At 30.6% G+C, this 22,578-nt stretch overlaps 1 protein-coding gene and 3 non-coding genes across 5 annotated transcripts in view; all 4 read right to left on the bottom strand.

Annotated features, from left to right (window-relative positions):
- Window positions 1-22,578, bottom strand: part of RpS4 (ribosomal protein S4) — a 39,256-nt gene that overhangs the window by 6,785 nt on the left and 9,893 nt on the right. For both annotated transcript variants that reach the window (XR_015043060.1, XM_085823895.1), the window contains exons 3-6: window positions 17,487-17,667; window positions 14,938-15,035; window positions 14,695-14,866; window positions 12,581-12,710 (exon numbers count right to left, since the gene is read on the bottom strand). Coding sequence is in view for 1 of the 2 variants with exons in the window: in XM_085823895.1 (XP_085680021.1) it covers window positions 12,581-12,710; window positions 14,695-14,866; window positions 14,938-15,035; window positions 17,487-17,667 (581 nt within the window). In the remaining variant the exon portion in view is untranslated. The remainder of the gene's footprint in view (window positions 1-12,580; window positions 12,711-14,694; window positions 14,867-14,937; window positions 15,036-17,486; window positions 17,668-22,578) is intronic.
- On the bottom strand, window positions 5,089-5,166 carry LOC118185831 (small nucleolar RNA SNORD34). The gene has a single exon (XR_004757665.1). It is a non-coding gene; the product is annotated as a small nucleolar RNA SNORD34 (small nucleolar RNA).
- Window positions 6,560-6,629, bottom strand: LOC118185832 (small nucleolar RNA SNORD34). The gene has a single exon (XR_004757666.1). It is a non-coding gene; the product is annotated as a small nucleolar RNA SNORD34 (small nucleolar RNA).
- LOC118185830 (small nucleolar RNA SNORD34) lies at window positions 6,728-6,799 on the bottom strand. Its single transcript, XR_004757664.1, has one exon. It is a non-coding gene; the product is annotated as a small nucleolar RNA SNORD34 (small nucleolar RNA).

The following is a 22,578-nucleotide window of genomic DNA, read 5'->3' as shown; positions in this document are numbered from 1 at the left end:
AAATGTGGATTAACATTCAAAGTGGCAGTTGCACAAACAGACTCAAAACTTCTGTTGATTAAAATTAAGGAGCTTCTGCTGATTTTGCCCAAAATTAAGTATTCTTAAGGATCGTATGAACCATGACATATTTAATTTTACAAAGCAGTTTCAGAAAGACTAATCGAAACACTCATAATATATTCATGAAAATATAAGTTCTCATCATGAACACTTTGTAAAATTTATGTTAATAATGCATTTATGAATGGTAGTTATTCCTTAAGCAGGCAGACCATTCAACTATCAAGAATAAAACACAAGGCTAGATCAACTAATTTAGCTATTGACTGGGTTATTTTCTCCAATCATATATTACTAATTTGGCACATGAATAAAGCTATATATTTGTACACATACAAGCATATGCCCATTTCTAAATCTAGTTCCAATAACAGAAGAGTATTTTTTTGGGGGGAACAGACATTACCCACAGTGGTTTAACATAATTTTCCTTTTCCATTTAAAATTCATTTTTTATAACCCAAACAAAAAATTCTGAATTTTTAAAATTTTTAAGCATGTTGCACAGAAATAATCTTGGGATATGTTTGTTTTTTAAAAATATTTTTGTGTGACTATATATATATTGCACGGAATTAATATTGGGATATATACATATATATATAAAGAATCACAAAAATATCTCAATACTATTTCCACACATGTTGCTGAACAATTAATCAATTATAGATTAAAAAAGTAAGAAATTCTCAGAACCTAACTCACAAAAACATAAAAAAATAAAATTAAAATTAAAAGCAGTATAAACCAAAAATTTCCCAATAAAAAACATGAACTAATTGTTTTTAAACCTGAAGAATTTCTGAAAAATAGAATATTAAAATAGGAAGGGAAATGAGATTGAACTGAATCCCCCGCCCCCCAAAAAACCATTGCACTTCTGTTCATCTTTATTAGCTAATGAACTATCTTAAATAATTTTATTATAATGGTTCATCCGAAAATTCTGAACATCCCCCCTAGTCAACAGCTTTTTATTTATTTGAAATAAAAATGCACAAAAAAAAAAAAAAAAAAAAAAAAAAAAAAGAGTCACACTGAATCAAATTTCAAATTAAAGATTAAATTACTAAATATATATTTTTTTGAATCTTGAAAATATGAATTTTTTGAATCAGTCTTTTTTCCTTCGTTCTGACAGTGGTGAGTTCAAAATTATGCTTCTCAGTTAATTACTATGTATTTGGTAATTTAATTTTTAATTTAAATTTTAATACATTTTTATTTCATATGAATGGAAATCTGTTGTCAGGGAGGAATTCAGAATTTTTTGAATTAGTGCAATTAAATTGTTTAAGATAGTTATTCAGATAATTTTGGATGAATGGAAGCACAATAATTTTCCTGGAGGTGGCAGAGCGATTCATCTGAATTTGATCTACCTCCTCTTAATAATACTGAATCAAATTTTGGTTGAATTCTTTTTGTATTTTTATATTGTTTTCAGAAATTGTTCGGGTTTGAATATAATTAGTTGATGTTTTTTATTGGGAAACTTTGGGGTCTTACTGGTTTTGATTTTATTTCTTCGTGTCTTTGTGAATAAGGTTCTAAGTTTCTTATCTCAATATATAATATATCTAAAAGAAGCTTCTTACAACAACAACAACAAACAAACAAAAAAAAAAAACAAAAAAAAAATAAAATAAAATAAATAAATAAATAAAAAAATTAAAAAAAAAAAGTCTTCTAACCTTAAATTTCAAACTGGTTTGAAAAAACAAATCATTTCATATATTCAAAAACAATGATATTAGTTACAATCAACAGCAATTCCTACAGATATTCCAGAAAAAATATATTTTTTAATTCTAAAAGTAAAATCTGCCTTTTTAAAATTTTGCAAATCTGCACTGCATAACCAAATATGCTAATTATATTTACATATTTCTAACAGCACCACTGCACTGATTTCAAGATTTTAATCTATGCATTTCTAAATTATCAGAACTGTTTTACATATGTCACTCTACAGTTATTCAGAAAATAGAAACACAGCTCCCTTGAAAATCAACCATTAGCTTAATAATGCACTTTTTACTTAACTTTAAAATAATGTTTTTTCTTTGGGTTATGCATAAACTTACAAAAAAGAATATGCGACCAAACAGAAGATTTTGATATTTGCTGATTTTTGACCATCTTAATGATACAGAAACAAAGTGGCTTCGATATCAGCAACACTTAATAAACAAATTAAACAAGAAGAGTTTCAGATGTCAACAATGATTCAAAGGGACTCTTCTTAAGTTTAATATTGTTTATAAATACAGATGGCTCAAGAGGAATAGCAAAACATTTTACAGGATACTAGATGAATATACATTTAGACTAGCATGAAAATATTATAGTAGTTACATTTGTATGTTTCTAATTACCCACTGAAATAACTTAGAAGACACTTTTTTAAAAAATTTTTACACATTTCTAATTTATCAAAATTGTGTACAATATGCCATTCTACAACTGTTCAAAAAAGGGAAATGTAGCATCCTTGATTACCAAGTCGTAGGTTAAATGCATCTTTTAAAATAATGTTTCTTCTTTGGGTTATGCATATGCCTAGAAAACAAAATATGCCAACAAACAGATGATTCTGATATCAGCTGAATTTTAACCATCTTAACGATACAAAGTGGTTTGAATATCAACAACACTTAAAAAATTTATTAAGTGGCATAAATTATATATGTAAATTATCATTACAACTTATGTTATGAAACTTATTATCTAGTAAAAAACATAATTAAAAGTAAATCAATATGATGTTAATAATGTATCTTAGTACAAATTAAAATATATTGAAAGATGCTATGTTAAACTATTTCTCTGTTATGAAAATTTACATGGAAAAATTAAGACTCACTGTAATGACAACTCATTACAGCAACTATTGCATTAATGAATATTAGAAAGGCATTAAAATGGACCTCTCAGTATAACATTCTTTTTATGAAGAACACGAGAGATTCTTTTAACAAACACCAACTGTAATGCATGCAAAGCAAGCAAAATCTTAACATAAATAGTTAAAACATATGGATCTAAAATAATCAACAAATTAAAATCTAGCAAATACTGCTGCCATAGTAAATAGTTTTTAATATTTCTTCTTTGGGTTATGCATAAACCTATTAAAGAGAATATGCGACCAAACAGAAGATTTTGATATCTGCTGATTTTTGACCATCTTTTTCATAAACGAACAAAGTGGCTTCGATATCGGCAATACTTAATAGCAACCATTCTATTACAGAAATTATTACATATTTATATTGAAATCTGTTTTCATTTCACCTTACAAACATTCGTTACCTGTAGAACATCAAATTCTTTTATAATAGCAGCTATAAATGCATGCAAATATTCATTTGGAAGGGAAATCTGACATAAAGACTTGGATCTATAAATGATTTTCCAAAATAATAACAATAACAACATTCTATTTATAATATTTTCTAAATCAAAATATGACTCATGGGCATATTCTATGCTTGCTACTTAGTGTATTAAGATGTAAATGGGGCAAGTGTCTAAATATAGTTAATATATATAATTACAAAATTATTCAAAGTAAAAAAACAAGCCTTGCTCTTCAGAAACTTAACTATTTTTTTTACTTTGGTTTATGCACAAACATGCTAAAAAGAACACACAACCAAACAGAAGACCAATATCTGCTGCCTGTCAGCCATATTATTCATAGACACAAACTGCTTCAGTATCAGCAACATGTTTTTTTTAATAATAATTACACCAAAATACTTTCATTCATTCCTCACACAAAAATTAGTAAAATTCTAAAGGAAATTTTTAATTTACTGAATGTGTGTATTGTTAGTTTAAAAAATTAAATGTAATAGTAACAATAGGGAAAACTGTGTATATTTATATCCCATTCTGTGGCACCATTTAAACAGAATGCAAAATTGACTTGAAGATGATTCTTTAGCTAATTTCACTTTGTAATTTTCTTACACTTTTATACTGTTAATTTTAGAGGAGAGAAGGACAGTTTCAATTTCTCAAAGTGCTTTTAATTTTAAACACAGGAAAAAAAAAATTATATGTGATTGTGTGGATAAATTTAGTATTGTACCACACTTGCAAGATACCGTCTCCCTCTTTATCACATGCCTTCATGATGTAATTAGCATAACATCCCTCTAGCAATCAGTAGGTCCGTAGTTCGGATCTTGACGAGGCGTAACACTTTTTTTTTTATAATACATCCAGTGTCTAAAAAATAAATTTAAAAGAAAAAGTACTGCACAGTGGCAAACTAAAACGTGTCAGGCAATAATTTCCCTATCATCAAGATCGGATGACTAGCTACCAAAAATCCTTAGGTCTTCGTGCTGTAATTAGAAATATGCCCAGCTAGTAATCAAAGGGTCTGAATCCAAGTGACCGCACTGTATATTTTTCATTGAATCTTCATACTGATTAAAACAAAAGATATATATTTACTGATTTAATATTTGAGAGAATGTTCATGTAAAGTTCTATAAATGACTACATTAGATGAAGACAATTGAGATCAAATAAAATTAAGAAAAATTATACTGAAGATTGACAGGAATGGGGGGATTGAAATTTCTATAATTAAATTTTATTGCTGAAAAACAAATTTCTTTAGCAAAACTAAAAACCAGGAGATAATAACATGAGTCTCAGATAAAATTTCAAATCATTTATAATCAGACAATGTAGGTAAATCATCACTGACAGCCACATACTAACAATTTACTACCCTATGCATTTTGGAACAAGCTGCATATAACATTCTTACCATTCATTATACAATTACCAACAATTGATTCTTGGTTGTGTGTTGAGTATATAATTCAGAAAATAGGAAAAAGTGAATTATAATCGCTTTTAAAAGCAAATAATTATAAATACACAATGAAAATATTCAGCCACTCTAGGTCCAATCAAAATTAAAATCTTCACATGTAAAATAATTTAGATGAATACAAATAACTGAGAACCAGACATTTAAATCTGAGATGTGTACTTGATAACTGTATCAGATACTTTTTACTTTTCAATTTGAAAATCAAACAATGTAGGTAAGGATATTAATCATCATATACAAACAGCTGCTCAATTATTCAAATACATCAGAAATCTTATTTCTTTTTAAATTGCTAAACTAAACTGTTTTTCACTAAACAGTCAATTTGACACAATCCAAAATTTGGTATTTATGTATTATTGCAATTTTAGCAGAGGTTGCAAATTTTCCGAATGTGCCAAACTCTGACAACCACGCTCGTAGCAATTCTTCAGTTAAGCTATGTTGCCATTTTTGCACGCATGCTTTTTGTTATATTCCACGTTCCAAAAGGTTTTATAAAGAAACCCCACTATTTTTTTTGCCTAAATTTGATTTTAAAACCTGCGATCATCAAATTTCCTAGCAACCCAAGAAACTGCAGTAAAAGTTCTGCAGGCATACAAAATTTCAGCACAAAATCTTCAAAGGGAACAAACAAGATGTGTTTAACAGAATGCTGAGGTTTGCACAATGATACTCTGGAATCTTTGATATATTTTTTGTGTTGTTGTTAAAAGTGACAACAGATCGCTACATACTTCGGAGGAATGGGGTTTGGGAGGGGGGAAGAAAAATCTGTTGAGGTATGCAAGCACTTTATTTTTAAAACATATAATTTTTATGTCACATTCAAATTTAAGAAATGTTTTAATGCTGCCACCTAAGAAACACATAAATAGCAAACTAACAGAAAAGTTCTCAGTGTGGCCAGAATGAGCTATGAATCAATGGATTGGCTGCTGCTAAATTAGATAACTATTTTCAAGGATAATGCAGGTAAAGATGCAGATTCAAAGAATGCAGGTAAAAATATTAATCATCATTCTCAGGCAAGGAATATAATTATTTTTAATATTAAAGTGAAAAATAATTCTTATTCAACAATTAAATCATTATGTTGATAATGCCTGCCAATTTGTGAAATATTAACTGTTTGGGAAAAAGGGAAAAGCAACTTGCACCTAATAAAAATCTTTCACCTATGTAAAAATCAACAAGTTCTATTAAGGCAATTAATAATTGCATGACAGTACAAGTATCCAAAAATGTCAATACCATTCTAAAATTTTCCATTCTCGCAAAATAAGATTACAAGGTCTGATTATTTAAAAAAAAATGAAATTATTCACATAAAATATTCCTTAAATAGTCGCAGAAACAGCGTCTCTTATTTTTCCCCTCAGGGAAAGGGGGGGATTGATGTCCCATTCGTGTCCATATATGCTTACAACAGTAATGTAGCATTCAACCTACCAAATTTTAGATAGTTGTTTTTTAAACAGCAACGCTGAAACTGGTTTTTGTTTTCACCACTATTTTTTTTGGCACATTCACATTTAAGACGTTTTTTAGTGCTCCCACCTAATAAAAAAATAATGAATTAATAGAAAACTGCTAGAATGAGCTATGAATCAAACAAAGAACTGCCTGCTGCTAAATCAGATAAGTTTATTTTCAAGGATAATCAAACAATGTAGGTAAGAATACTAATCATCATCCTCAGGCAAAAATACAATTCTTTACTGTTTTAATGTTAAAATGTCAGAGAAAAATTACAACCTCCATCAAACAAATTAGTATAATTAATGGCCTCATAAAAGTACGAGTCTCAGATAATATTTTTTATATCATCTGAATCAAACAATGTAGGTAATTTATTCATCATCGACTCGCACTTACAACAAACTTCAAATACAGGTCAGAACAATTTGCAAAGAATTTCTGATCATATAAAATAACATTCGAACTTTTACTACATTTTGATACACCTATAATTTGTAAGAGAGGGCTATCATCTAATGAGAGGATTCTTATGTGGAGGACTTCTCAAATACAACTGTTCATATGTGATATATATATAAAACAGTGAAAACTTAATGCATATAACCCTTTTCTTCAGAAATTAAACTTGGTGCAATGTTTAGTTATCTTCTCCTCTACTAGTAGCTTATTATGTTTTCATTATGATTGAAGATAATGTAAAAAAAATAAAGATTATTAAATTCATGTACAAACACAAAATATATACATAAAGAATTTTCAGCTCATTTCAAAAAGCTTGAATATGAGACATCGATATCCTCCCAAATCTGATGTTCCTAACCAATTTAAGAACAAAAATTGCTTTTGTACAGGTATTTAAAAAATTTTCAACTACTATTAACAAAGACATGGTCACATTTTATGCACCAACATGTAGAGGGTATTCATACACTTTGAGAACAATTCTGACAACAACAACAACAAAAAAAAAAAAAAAAAAAAAAAAAGAGGGGGGGGATAGAAATGTTTTAGTATAAAAATTTCTCATAGTAGCTTCTTTTTTCTACTTATTTGAAATAAAAAATATCGTCTACTTGTAGATCTGTTCTTTCAAAACATCGCTGCACATAAACCAGCTGTGAATTGAAGGATATTTCTGCACTTTCCAAAGAGAAATTTCCTATTCCATAAGTTGTTGTGAAATGCATAGTATTAAAATTTCAGTGTAAAATAAGCAAAATAATCAATCGGAAAGGGGGGAAACAAACACCATTATTTCTGAACGGAAAGAAACAAAACAAATACCTAAAAGAGGTAAATACTGTTTTCAGGGTTCGTACATATTTCTGCACATGGAAATTAAGTACTTTTAAGGACCATTAATGAGAAAAATTAAGGACCCATCAGCATATGGGAACTGATTAAATTCAATTAAAAATATTCTATGCCTGAATTTCACTTTTCTAATACCATCCTAAAAATAAAAGATCCATAAGTAGTATGCATTATTACCAAACGTAAATTAACATAATTATTAATAAGTTTGAGAGTAAAATAAACTTCATGCAGTTTACCAAGTAGTACAGTCAAAAGTCGTTAATCCGGACTCGTCGGGACTTCGGCGATTCCGGATTTTAGATCATCAGTTTAAATCTCGTAAGATGGCATGCAGAAATTACAAAATTAAAAATATGAAACCATAATTTATGAAATAAAGAACAATTATGATCTAAAGGGTATCAAAATTTACAAAAAGAAAAAGCTTAATATTTATTTGTTTACATCGGAAGCGAATTATAATGACGAGGAACTTGATTTAAATCATATCAAAGACGGAGTATATTCAGATGAAATACTACACTTAGTACGGAATTGTAAACCAAATAAAATAAAAACATCTGCCCTGAAGATAAGAATAGTGCTGAGTGCTGATAGATCAACTTCCAATTCGCAGCGTGAAATTGATAAACAGATTTCGGATTTCAAAACATACTTTCGCTTTGTAGATACAAATTACATATTATTAAATATATATCGGAATTTCTATTTGACAATCTTTCTAATCTATCATAATCTAATAATGACGTTTCTGCCCCACCCCTCTGCCGCAGAGCAGCGTGAAATTGATAAACAGATTTCGGATTTCAAAACATACTTTCGCTTTGTAGTAAATATATATTGGAAATTCTATTTGACATAATCGAAAGTTCAAGCTTACTTTTATAAAATTGCTCAAACAGTCTGCAAAAAATAATAAGCCGGATCCAATTCGAAGATTAAGGAACAACACAATCAGCAACATTAACTGAATTAGATAACTTTAGCTTAGCGTATAACTCCGTTACACATTAAACGCGCATGCGCACAAACATATTCGCAGCCGTAAGGGTCTTACGCGCTCTCGTAAACGCCTGTGCGCATGCGTGGACGCGACGCATGTGCAGAAAGTTTGTAGCTTTGAGGTCCGGATTATAGATCATTTCGGATTATGGGTGTCCGAATTAACGACTTTTGACTGTATTAAATATTTTACAAGTAGCATTTATAACAGGTTGGACCTATTTCAAAGAAAATAAGTGAAGCTTACGTTTTACTAATAGTTAGCTTAATGCTGATTTTTTTAGGTCTTATTTTGTCACATACTTAGTCAGTCTAAAGCAGAAGTTCTCAACCGGTGGTACGCAAGAAAAAATAGGTGGTAGACAAAGAAGAAAAGTATTTTTAACTATTTATTTCAAAAATTACAACCCCAACATCCTGATTGATTTGCTTTGGAAACATAGAATGCCCTGAATAAGAACAGGGAGCTTACTCAAGCAGGAAGGGTATACAAAACCGTTTATTTTCAATACTTTACGGGCACTTCCGAACTTCGGAATACAGAGACCAACCACTTGTGGTCTAAAGGTAACAATACGAAACTACTAACTAAAAGCTAACTTTGAATTAGTATACAGATGCCTAGCACTAAGACTGGCCTTTATTTAAAAGGTACGTGTATAGTACACCGAGCTGCTGAAACTACTACGATACGTTTGCAAATATCAAGAGGGCTAAACCTCTGGCCTTAAAGGCAACCAGCAACCGAGTGAAAACTCGTAAAACTAGAGTGGCAAGCGGCTTGCTTCCTAAAACTCCTTCTCTCTCCCTATTGGCAAAAGCCACAACATAAGTACTTGGGCGTTAGCAAGACAATTTGCATAAACAAGTTAAAGCATTTAATTCTGGCCGGAAGTAGAAAATAAGAAGTGATAGTACAGTTTTAAAATAAAATAAACATTAGTAAAACTTAGGATCATTACAAGGTTAAAATGAGAAGTATCATAATCAGCATCATTCATAATAAAAGACTGAATGTTATCACTGCTGCTGCTTGTCTAGAGAGAGACCTGCTGATTAGAACAAACCTGAAAGGCGATGTAGGCACGGTTGGCAAGTGTTAAAAGTTAGTCAGGCTCTGGCAGTTAGTGTCATAGGTTCGTGTAGAGTTCCAGAGGTTGTAACCCAGTTAATATACTTTCAGGTTCCAATAAGCCATTAAAGCACCAGAGGTGGTAAGCTGTTTTGTATTAAGTCTATTACTTATGGACTACTGTGCCTCTGATCTGTTAGAAAAGAGCCCTTTCTAAGCACAAACTCACTATGATGGATGGACTAAATAATGGAAATCAGTGGCCCCCCCCCCAAAATTTTTTTTTAACAAAAGTCCTTCTTATCATGGAAATTATGATGCAAACTTATTGTCTAAGAAAAAAAGGACTATCAGAACCAACATAAAACTTCAAATTTTAAACATTAACTGAAATTATTCTAAAAATGCGTGTCATAATAAGATTAACATAGCTATATTTTTTTTACTCTAAAAATATCCATTAAAAAGCCATAAGATTATTTTACAGTAGTTATAATTTATGATATCAATTCTAAAATATTAGAATAATTACAATCTTAAAATTTACAAAACATATATATTTGAAACAAATTTTATACATCTTTTTTAATTCAAAAATTTTCCAGACAGTTAATTTACATAAATTCCTTTTTCTTAGTTTATTTGTTTCAATAAATGATGAAATAAATAATGCCCATATGAACTAATCAATGTTGTCACTGGTTTCTGCTTCATCTATTAATTTGCTAGTTTCTACCATATGCCTTCGAACAATTTTCCTCTCCTTTATAAAAAAACATTTCTTCAATGAGTTTTCTCTTCATTTTAGAGTTTTCAGATTTAAATAAAGATTTCTTATTCTAAAAAACTAATAGTACTTGGAATATGTAGAAATTATTAATTTTATTTCTTTAATAGTAAGTATGACTGCTGAGAATAAATATAAAGTCAAGGTCAGAACCAGAGTGGCAGTTTTTTAGAATTATTAAGTCCATTATGTGTTAATAGCATGAAGACATTTTTTATTTCATCACATTTTTTCTGGAATTGTGTCTATAAATTTTGCATTTAAATCCTTCTTAAACAACCAAAATGCTACCTCTCCCTACCAACTCTGTAAGAGCTAAAAGCCAGATGCTTGAGGGGAAAAAAAGCTCAGAAAAGGAAAGTGAATTCTTTAGAATGATACACATTTCAACATTCTGGCATAACTATACAGAAAACAACTTATGAAAAAATATAAAATTAAGAGAAATTCATTTTTAAATAATTATAATTTTTTTGTTTTACTCTAAAAAGTGTTTTGGAAACTGAGCTTTATATATACAACATTTATTATTTTGTTTATTTTTCAGAATCAAAATATTTATAAGTCACAAAAATGGAAAATAACATCACTTTAAAATAAGCTTGGAGAAAATGTTTTGTCCACTAAATTGCGGCCTTTGAAGGCACGTGGTGTTAGCACTCAAACTTCGCTTCTTGCCATTTTTTCTTACAGAAATGGCTGCTAGAAAACATTCAGCGATTATCTTGATTATTTAATTGAATTATTAATTAGACTTATTGAATCTGGTGGTGGTGGTGGGGAATTTTTTTTTTTTTGGGAAGGGATTTTGGTCCACAAATTGAGCAGTCAGAGGGTTAAAATTAAGGACCATATGAACCCTGACCTTAATTTGCCATATTTATCAACAGGCTATTTCTTATGACTGTAAAATTTTTAAATAAGCATAAGGGGAAAAAGTGTATTCACATCCCGGTCAACAATCTACCAAAACATTAGCTTTACAGACATTCATTATACACAACCCTAGGTCATATACTTCCAATTACAAAATTGTCTTATATGATGCAAAGATTCACGTTTTTGGCCTTAATGCAAATCTTAAATTTGAATCAAGGGGTTAGCTAATAAATAAATTAGGATAAATTCAAAGTTGACTTCCCCATTAAATGCCATTCTATATCATTTTGTGATTTTCAAGTTTTCAAAGTCTAAAGTTATATTATTAATATTCTCATGAAGTTTTATTAGTTTAGAATGATAGAATAGCTAAAAAATTCATTAAAGTACAGTACTATTAGCTAGAAAATTCATTTAAGTACAAATGTTTCATTTTTAATTAATACAAATATAATATGAAATGACAAAATAAAATGATCTGCTAATACCAAAGCCTGCTGGTGTTTTCTAGAATCCAAACAATAAGATGTGCATACAGAAGTCAAATCCTTGTTTTTTTTTTTTATAATATACATAAAAATTTCCTTTAATACAAAGACTGGAAAAATGAGCAAAAAGCCGAGATTTTTTGTAATTTTTACAAAACTGATTTCCGTAAACATAAAAATGGCAAAGCATGAAACTCTGCATCATTTAAAACATTTTTGTAATTTGAAGTATATTTTTACAACTAAGGATTGTAGGAGAAAAAAAAGGCCCAGCAAAGAAATTAAGTGGACAAAGATTTATACAGTACAATGTTAGCCTTTTAAATCGTGAAACCTATTATCTTTATTTTAAAGAAATAAGCATCTTCCACTGCAAAATTATCCTTCTATCCTTTTGAGGAACAGTTTAGCCTTTTTGTTCTGTTAGATTACAGTTATTTTACATGAGCCCTGCCCTGAGCAGAGAAGTCTTACACTTTTCTGCAATAACTCTAAAAGATGTTAGATCTTCCAAAAATTTCTTGCACAATTAATGTTACACTATCCAACTCTCAGAATGTATTAGTTTGTTTTAAAAAACTAAAAAGTTTTAAAAAAGCTGAAAATTAAAATGAGGGAGAAAATACCTAGTAGCAAAACTGTGTCCTTGAGAATCTTTCACATGCACAATATCAAATGAACCTGGATGTCTTTCTCTTGATGTTATAGTTCCAACTCTTCCCAAGTTATGGCCACCTGTTACCATAACCAAATTTCCTGAAAAGAAATTTCACTCTTACAGAACACTGAGGATACACAAACTTTCTGTTACTTAATTTTATACACAAATCTTTAAGATTCATGCAACCAAAACAAAGATTTTTATATAAACTAGCTATATTTTTTAAACTTTGTTACTTAATTTTTCATGCACAAATCTTTTAAGATCCATGCGACCAAAACAAAGATTTTTATTTAGGCTATATCTTTTACCACCAAAGGAGAAATGCCAATCAGTGGTTTAGACATTAGCCAATCTATATTACACTCAGTTTTACTACATGCATTCTGACAATTTATATGTTGTATGTAGCTTTGTTGGGTAATGCAAAATTCAATTAATGAAAGGAATTTTGCGACCTTTATCAAAGCATTTATTTTGGCTGCGTTTTGACCAGATGAGAGATGAGATTTATTCTCACGTGATTTCGATTCCAGCCAAAGTCAAAAATATTTGTTTAAAAAAATATTACACAAAAAATTAGAACATGTATCTTCTTACTTCTATTCATTGAAAAAATTCGACAATTTCTATTATTAAATATACTCAAATAATTTCATGCAATATCAAACATTTAAAGGGAAAATTAAAATTAAAAAAACAATCAAAGGTAACTGAAGAAACTGATTAACTAATGCAATTTCTTGTACTTGTAAAATTCATAAAAATATTCTTTTTATTACACCTCATAACTTTAAAATTTATGATAAAATTCATTCATATAAACTACTGTTAGAATAAATTACTATTTGCATATTTGAAGAAATCTTCAAAACATGTTACAATTGGTTTGACTTCACACAAGAATAAACCCTAAAAAATTTGCCATAAATTATAATTAAAGATGTAACTAGCAGTTTTCACTCATGATTGACACAAAAAAATTAAAAAGTTTAAAAAATGTAGTTGATTAAGTATTTACCCGTATCTTAAAACAAGTATTTTCAATCATTTAGCTACACTTTTATATAAAATTCTACCCATTCAATTACCTTAAATTTTGTTATATTACTTAAATGTATTGAATGAATTCATTAAAATTTTCCCCCAAGAAATGAATTTTAGTTTAAAAATGATATTTTTTAAGAATTCAAACCTTCTGAAATTAAATTTTTTTAGCTCTACACAATAGAATAAAAATAGGTTCACTTAAATATCTGAATAAATATGTAAATATCAATGCAAATTTGAAGTGATTCTAAAAATTAAAAATTGTTTATATGTATACCTAAGTATGATCATGTCTCTGAAATCTATCGTCTCAAGGACTTTTTTCCTAAAAATATATTAAGGATAAAATGTTTTATTTTTTCATAATAATGTGTGGTGTATGTAATTTTACACAATAATGAGTTTTGGAGTTATTTATAATTCAAATTTTCCACATTTGAAAAGGGTTTACTTTCCTTGAGATTGGAATAACATACGCACATTTTAAAACTGTTTAAAAAACAAAATAATGTTTAGTTTCTTCTATAAAAACTGCTGATAATAGAATACAACGAAAAGAATGCATACAAACATGGCAACACTATATTGAAAAAATATTATGAACATAACTGTCGGTTTAACCTTTTCTCGGGGGCTGGGACATATATGTCTCGCACGTTCATTACTTTAAATGTGCCTCAAGAAATTTCAGTAAACTATGGAGATTTAAAATTTACTCCTTAATATGGATTAGGAAGTGCAATACCTTGTCGATTTGTTTTTCTGTTCCTTTCAGTTAAAATAAGTGACTAAATGGCCAAAATACATTCGAAATTGGACCCTATAGCCCACGGGAAAAGGTTAAATGAATTTTCAAAATTTGGCAATTTCTACTTTGAGTATTAACACAACTAAAGCGGTTGTGTTAATAAACAAAGTCACAGCCTTAATTCAAAAGGACAGCAGCCAATGTAAATTAAGCCCAATCTTAATTTGAAGTGAAAACACATAAAAGACAGATAAAAAAATAAGAGCAAAACTTGTAATTACCAATATCAAATTTGATGAAATCCATGATTTTCCCTGTGCCAATATCTAACTGAACGGTGTCATGAACTTTGATGAGTGGATCAGGATACCTGATGGTTCTCCCATCATGTGTAACTAAGAAAGGTATACCCTTAGGTCCAACTTGAACTCGTTTTACTCGACACAGCTTGTACTGTAAATGCATTTATTATGTACAATATGAATAAATGTACAATATAAAAGAAATCAACTAAAAATACTCACTTTTGCTTCCTCAGCAGTTATTCTGTGCAAAATGAACCTCCCTTTAACATCATACAGCAATCTGAAGAATTCTCCGGTTTTTTCAATAGTGATAACATCTTTAAGGGAAATAAAATTTTAGAACTGCATCTACAATTTTTTAACATACACAAAACATCTGGCAACACTGAGATCTTAAAACATCTTAAGCAGGAAAGGACACTAGTTTTAAAAATTTACTAACTCTTTCGCATCAAAGTCACCCCAAATGCCTAAAAATTCAGACATCAGCTGGATGCCCAAATAATTTCCTACCCAGTGCTTTCCCCCATCAACATTACTGCATTACTTTCAGGTGTTGTTAAATCACGTGTCAATCATTCTTTTGAAGCTACTAAAAGTAGCTTCCTTGTTTCCTTTGTTTACTAAGTGTTTAGCTTTTGATGCAATCTCGTACCAAGGGGGAACTTCACACAGTGCCAAAGCGTCAAAGAAAGAAGTTCTCGCTTTACTTAAGTAAGACTATTGTTAGTGCTGTAGTATTCAACTTGTCATGAAGGAAGGAAAAGCATTCCAAGAGAAATTCTTAGATACTGGCGTTTTCGATGTTTGGGGAATTGAGATTTTGCCCTCTCTCGATGCGAAAGAGTTAAAGCATGGGAGACAAAACTCATTTTCTATAAATTACCAGTGGGTTTTTTGGTGCAAAGCAAGTTTTTAACAATAACTTTTTAGTTTTTTTGTATGAAGTAAACAATTACATTTTTTATTCCTTCAAATCCTTTTTTGCTACTATGCAGGGTCTTATTGCGCTTTGCACTGCTTTTATCGCTTTTATTTATCATAAGAAAGATATAGTTGCATGGTAAACGAGCCGATTAGCGACATGGATGAGTGATGATTCATTTTCTAGAGTTAAATTTTTTTTGCCAATTAAAACTTTGCAATAATTTGAATAGCGCTTCCGAACAGTATTTCTCAAAGCAAGAAATTAGGTCCTTTCGGTTAGAGAGAAAAATTTACACTTGCCAAAAATGCATTATTAGAGCTGGCAAAAAATTTGCTACTTCTGCATGAGATTTTTTTTACAAGCATTTATATACTAGTACATATAAATTCAGTACAAAAACTTAAAACTGTACTTTGACATAAGAGAAATTTAAAATTATGCCTTACATAACAAATAACCATATAACATTTTGCTAAATACAGCTCAAGGTGAGTTTACACTCGTCCGGGCATTCTGCAGCGAGGCTCTCGTCATGACTACTTTGACAATGTAAAAGCTCACCTTGCCCGAATAAAAATGTAAGGGAGATGAATCGGAGTGTCCAGTTCTACTTTGAACCAGTTGACAATCTATCTGGGCACTAACTCTAAGTAGAGATCTCGTGTCCAATTTTTTTGTTACATCGAAAATGCAGAGAGAGCAATAATCAAACTATGGCATTTATTAATGAATATGCATCTTAAAAAGTATTATGGGATATTTCACTGCCTGAATGTTACTATTGTTTTCTAATATCAAAATATAACGCTGATTTAACTACTGATTAGATTGAATTTAGGTTTTTGATATTGTAGAAAAAAACAGAAGAAAAATTAGGGTATAGGATTCAAAATACTTATTTCCGAATCTTCTTTAATCAAAAAACAATTAAATTATATGTTATTCAACTGCCCAATTTACAATTAAAATAAGTGAAAGGGCAAACATTTATTTTGTTGATATAAATTTTGAAAAACGAGTTTCTACTCATTGCCAATTACATCAAATAAAATTATCTAAAATTTGGAAATTTTGTTTATAGACTTTCCTTTTTATTTGAACCTCAAATTAGATTTTATTTACATCAGTCGGAATTATTAAAATAAAAATCGCCTTATTAACATGCTAAAATTTGAAGGTGTTAAAGAGTTCAAGCAAAAGATTAATAATTTTCACTCAACTACATACACAGAAAATGACCTTGAACACTTCTGGAATAAATATGCTGATTGTGATGCTCAAATTAAATATTGCAGATAACTCTAGGAGTCACCCGTCCACAGAAACCAAAGTGCTGCGTTTAAATTTTGTTGGCAGAGCATCTTGAAAGAACCTTTTTTTTTGGGGGGGGGAATAAGAGGAGTGACCATTTCCAATAAAGTTTTAAATTCCCCTTCACACATTCCGATGAGGTTCTCACTTTGGATACTTTCACCCCAGATGATTTAACGCTCCCAATTCATCATGGCAAGCTATCCAATCATGCTTTTATTTCCTTTTCTTTTTTTTTTTTTTTTAACCCTAGAACAGAAATTAATTCACTGGAAACTGCCTTGCAAACTTCAAGCACAGCCTGTGTGTCAGTATCCAATTTGTAAACAAATGGAGGCGAGTTGTCAGTCCACCCTGACTAGTGTAAACAATCCATGCTCAGATAAGGGCTCACTCAGAGAAGTGTAAACCGGCCTTCAGCAAGCACAATTAAGAATAAAGTTATATATTTCATATTCACAATTTATATTCAGACACAAATTTCTTAAAGTTTTTAATCAATAAATAGCAATATCAGAAAAATCCTTACCCATAAACCCGGCTGGGTAGTTGCTATCTGTTCTTACTTTCCCATCTACTTTTATGAGACGCTGCATAACAATTTTTGTAACTTCAGCATTTGTGAGAGCATATTTTAATCTATTTCTTAGCATTATGATAAGTGGCAAGGACTCTCGAAGTTTGTGAGGCCCAGTGCTTGGACGGGGAGCCTAAATAAATTATATTATGCTATAACTATATACGAAATACATATACAGTACAGTACAAAGTCTGTAATCCGGAATGATCTATAATCCGTACCTCAAAGCCACAAACTTTTTTGTATGCTTTAAGCATGCGCGTTTAGCACAAAAAACAAAGCAACTTACATTGAAAGAAATGTTTAAGTAAACAAATAAATATTAAGCTTTTTTCGTGTAAATTTTGATACCTTTTAGATCATAATTGCTTTTTATTTCATAAATTACGGTTTCATATTTTTAATTGCATAATTTCTGCATGCCATCTTACCAGATTTAAATAAATTATCTATAATCCGGAATCGCCGAAGTCCGACGAGTCCGGATTACGGACTTTGTACTGTATAATAAACATACAAGAAAATAGAGCTGTTAATTCACATTTAGTTTCTTTTTAATCTATATATTACAATCTTACAAAGCGTTACCTATTTCTGAACAAAAGATTAAAAAGTAACCTCTTACTGACACCAGGTTCAGAAATGTATGCATGTACGTGGGTATATGTATGTGTGTACATACCATATGGTACATGCTACATTTCTGAATATGGTCCAGCACTAACATATATACAATTTTGTGTTCAAATTTATTTCATCCACATAAATAATTATTGGGTACTATTCGGTTTCGAGCCGTAAAAAAATTGCAGCGAAAATGTATGCAAGAAAGCACCAAATCTAGCAAACACGCCCATTTAACAGTGTGACTTATCTCGCATACAAGATGATTTCGGATTGTGTAAGTTTATATAGTTCTATATGGCCTAAAATGCCATTGAAATACTAGTTTAATTTTTAATTCCTTTTCTGATATCCTATGAATTTAACAATTTGGGAATAGCCTATGATGAGAGTTTGCGATAGAATTTTGGGTAAAGTGCAGAATCACCCACTGTTTGACGCGTTTAAAGAACTGCACATACTCGCTATCCATGTACACATCGACCTATTGTCACTTAAAAAGTAAAAGAAAATTGACAAAATTCCAATTGTTTTTACCATTGTAAAAAGCGGCAAAGAAAAGAGCGGGCGATTCTGCACTGAAAATGTTTTCAAAGAAAAGGCATCATTCATTATAGAAAATCATGTTTGAACAACCAACGAGATAACCTCTTTAGCGATAACTCGGTTAACCTTTCATCTAAATTAAAACATCAATATTTAGACAGTTATTCACTATAATACTTCCTTTCTTGTGTTAGGGTTGCCGCAATTACTTTTGCCAGCACTTACATCAACAATAGTTTAGCGATTTTTTACGGCCCTCGAAACCGAACAGTACCAATTATTGCATTGGTTGCCACATTAACTTAGTATATTTTTTCCCATTAACATTTAATTTTGATGATCAGTATAAAATAATATAAGTAAGGATTATGTTAATTTTATTAACAGTTAGATGTTAAGTTCCTTTCGATTCTTAACTTCAACTTACTACTTACAGACAGAATGTAGTTTTAGAATCCCATCTGAATACACAATGAGGCAGAACCGTTATTTAACTGCGTAGTTCTACTTGCAAGCATCAGAGATTCTGAGTAATTTCGTTCGCCCTTTTTGTAAAGTGACCCCACGTCCCGATTTTTAGAAAATATCTGCATTTCAAATTTTAAATGAACTGTAAAAATATATTACATATTATTTATTAATTATTATAGTGACTATAAAGAATTAAAAAAAATAAAAAGCATGTAAACTAAATTAGGCAATGTAACGAGCTAGATTTACTCTGTGTTCGATCATTGTCGTTATGTCTCATCAAGGAATATGTATTGTTAATGTAGGAACAGCTAGCATTAGCTGAAGGGCTATTTGCTTTCTACACCATAAACCACAATCAAAGTTTCGGATAAATTGATTGTACATTGCAAATAATCAAAACATTGTACGACAAAATTTGCATGTGCGAGAACAAAAACTGAAGCAATTATTTGTAATGTTTTCCACCATATTCGTTTTAACAATTGCAGAAAGAATTAGATAAATGCACATTTTATGCCCATAATATTGATGTTTCCAACTACAAAGATTTACGATTATTTTCCACAACTGTTAGACGTTTTGATCTAGAAACAGGAATTAAAATTAGAATATTAGATTTTGTTTTATTGTCGGGTGAAACTTTTTCTCCCAATGGCAGATTGTGAACAGTTAACAGTTTTGTAACAAAGTCCAATAATTTCTACTAAGGCCAGACGTGGTGGTCTCTATTATGGAGGCACCTATTAGGTGGGCCACCATTGTCTCCTATGAAGGGGCAGTTACAACCATGCCTTCTCCGGGATTCAAAGCCAGGCCCTTCGGAATCGCAGTCAAGCTCCCCTAAACACAATAGCGTCTGGACGGCTGTTGGGTGAAACTTCAGAAATAATTTTTGATTCAATAGGTACTATTTTAAAAAAGAATAATTTGAACAATAAAATTATTGCCTTGTTGACACTAACACAAATTTTGGTGGAAAAGCTAGAAGAAGCATCAATAACGCGTTTACGAAACTTAACGAATGTTTGAACCCAAAAATTATTCGAGTAGGTTGTGCAGAGCACATTCTACACACAATTCAAACAGCATCTGACTTACTTCCAGTGGATGTTGAAAATATTACTTCAAAAATTTATTCTTATTTATGCATATACTGTGTGTGACGAAAGTTTGAAGGATTTTTGTGAAAGCGCAAAAATCGAATATAAAAGAATTATTGGTTACAGCAAAACATGACGGCTAGCTCTTTTACCAGCTGTAGAAAATATTTTTTAAAATATACAAAATATTTAAATCATACTTTTAATATTGCAGCTGTTTTTTTTTTGAAAATGACATCACAAATTTGTCTTCAGTTTATCCACAACAAAGCTACATTATTTCACAATGCTTTGAAAATTATTGAAGGGGATAAAATTTCAATTATGGTGTCAAATGAAATCAATTAACTTAAAAACAAACATGCGAGAAAGAATTGATAACAATTGCCTTTCTTTAGTTATTCGAAAGGACATCACTAGGTTGGAAGAACAAAGTGCCATATTAGGCTGCAATCACACGGCGGTTTGTTTCGGAAGAACAACTGTTTGGAACAATTTTTCTGCTTTGTCACAACAGCCAATCACCATAGATCGCTTTGGGGTTAACACAGGGTAAACTGGTTCCCCATTACAAACAAGCTGATAGATGATTGGTTGAAAGCGAACAACTTGCAATTTTTTAGGAAAGGAAGGAAAAAGTCGCACGTCTTTCTTTCAATAGTAAACTAGTGAAAAAAATTGTCCGAAACAGTTGTTCGAGTGAAACAAATGTCGTGTGATATGGGCCTTAAACTACTTGATTTTCTGAAAGTCAGAAATTTTTATAACTGCTTAGAATATATTCAAGAATGAACAGTTCAATTCGAGGATATTAAAAACTTTCATTGGGTGGCATTAACAAAGGAGATTTTATGGAAATATATGGAAAAATCCTTTTAATATATTAGTAACTATTTTTCGAAAAATAATATTTGCTGGATGAAAAGATGCGATTCGATTGCTGTAGTCTCATATGCGTTTTTAAGTTAGACTGAGATCAAAGTACAGTCCATCACAGTGGGGATTCAACTGTTTATTTTTCAGCAGATATTCTGGAAGCACTTCTGCAGAGAACCTGGTAAATGAAAACACAACTAAAAATGGCAATAATAGTTCAACTGCATACCTGCCAACCTCTAAAGATAAAAATTCAGAAGAACACGAAGAATTAATATCATGCTTTGATATTAAAAAATAACAATTTATACAAATAGAAAAAAGAAAACTGTACTTGCATTAGTAAATCTCAATTAAGTAGTAACTAAAAAATTTATTAGAAAACATAAAACAAGAACTTAATGTTACACAAAAAAAAAAAAATTATTGCAATGAATTTAGAGTGCATTTTTTGGCTTTAGCCAAAAATTCTTTGGAAAATTTTCTGTCATAACAATTAGTTTCCTCATAACATTTAGCAATTAAAATGTTTTCTAGTTTTTGGTGAACTTGAAAAACGAAATATAGTTTTGTTTTTGTTCACAACACTGAAGACTCTCTCGCACTCAGCATTATTGTGTGGAATTACAGCTGCAGCTTTTTCGGCTGCCAAATTAATTAAGTGGCATGGGCATCCAATAACAATTAATTCATTTTGTTCTTTTTTTGAGGAAAAAGGCTACACCCTTTTTGTCACCCACCATGACATGAGCATTATCTGCACCAAATGAAATGCAGTTTGATATTGGGATGTTAAGTTGTTTCAACTCATTAATTACCAAGAAGGCAATATTTTCCCCTGTAGCGTTTCCATTTAACAATGGAAGACGCAAAAGATGAGTTTTCATTTCATTAGAAACATCACAGAAATATGTGACAACGATGGGGTAAAGCTTCCAATCGCTGCCGTGGCTGCCATTGATTGACACCGAAAATGCTGAATTATGGAGTGCAGCTATCGTTTTACTCTGCGCATCGCAAGCAATTTCGTTCACAATAGAAGATGTTTTCGTGTGAGCACAAGCATATTTCTGAGCAATCTTGGAGTCGGGAAACAACCGCCTGAAATGCTCACAAAGAGAACCGGCGTGATCAGCAGCGCTTAGCGGCACGCTGTGTTCGATGAGGAATGCAGTAAACAAACACTCTGCCAAAACGACATCGGCATCCGAATTCGTAGCCGAATTTGAAAAAAAATCATCCATTTTCTTTGACGATGTCGAAGCCGAAGCATTAACATCATGCTTTTTAGACTTAACATGCCTCACAATGTCGTTTCTTCCACCGTGACTTATTATGAAGTCACACACGCTCACGTTGCAAAATGCATAGTTATTTCCTTTGAAGGATTCTTTAAATTGTTGGAAATTCGGCTTTGTAGG

This window comes from Stegodyphus dumicola, chromosome 9, assembly GCF_044657685.1.
Source record: "Stegodyphus dumicola isolate Sdum_Otavi_A_Nest chromosome 9, ASM4465768v1".
In the NCBI taxonomy this organism is placed as follows: Eukaryota; Metazoa; Arthropoda; class Arachnida; order Araneae; family Eresidae; genus Stegodyphus; species Stegodyphus dumicola.
The sequence above is the reverse complement of the archived record's forward strand: the minus strand, read 5'-3'. Positions and strand labels throughout refer to the sequence as shown.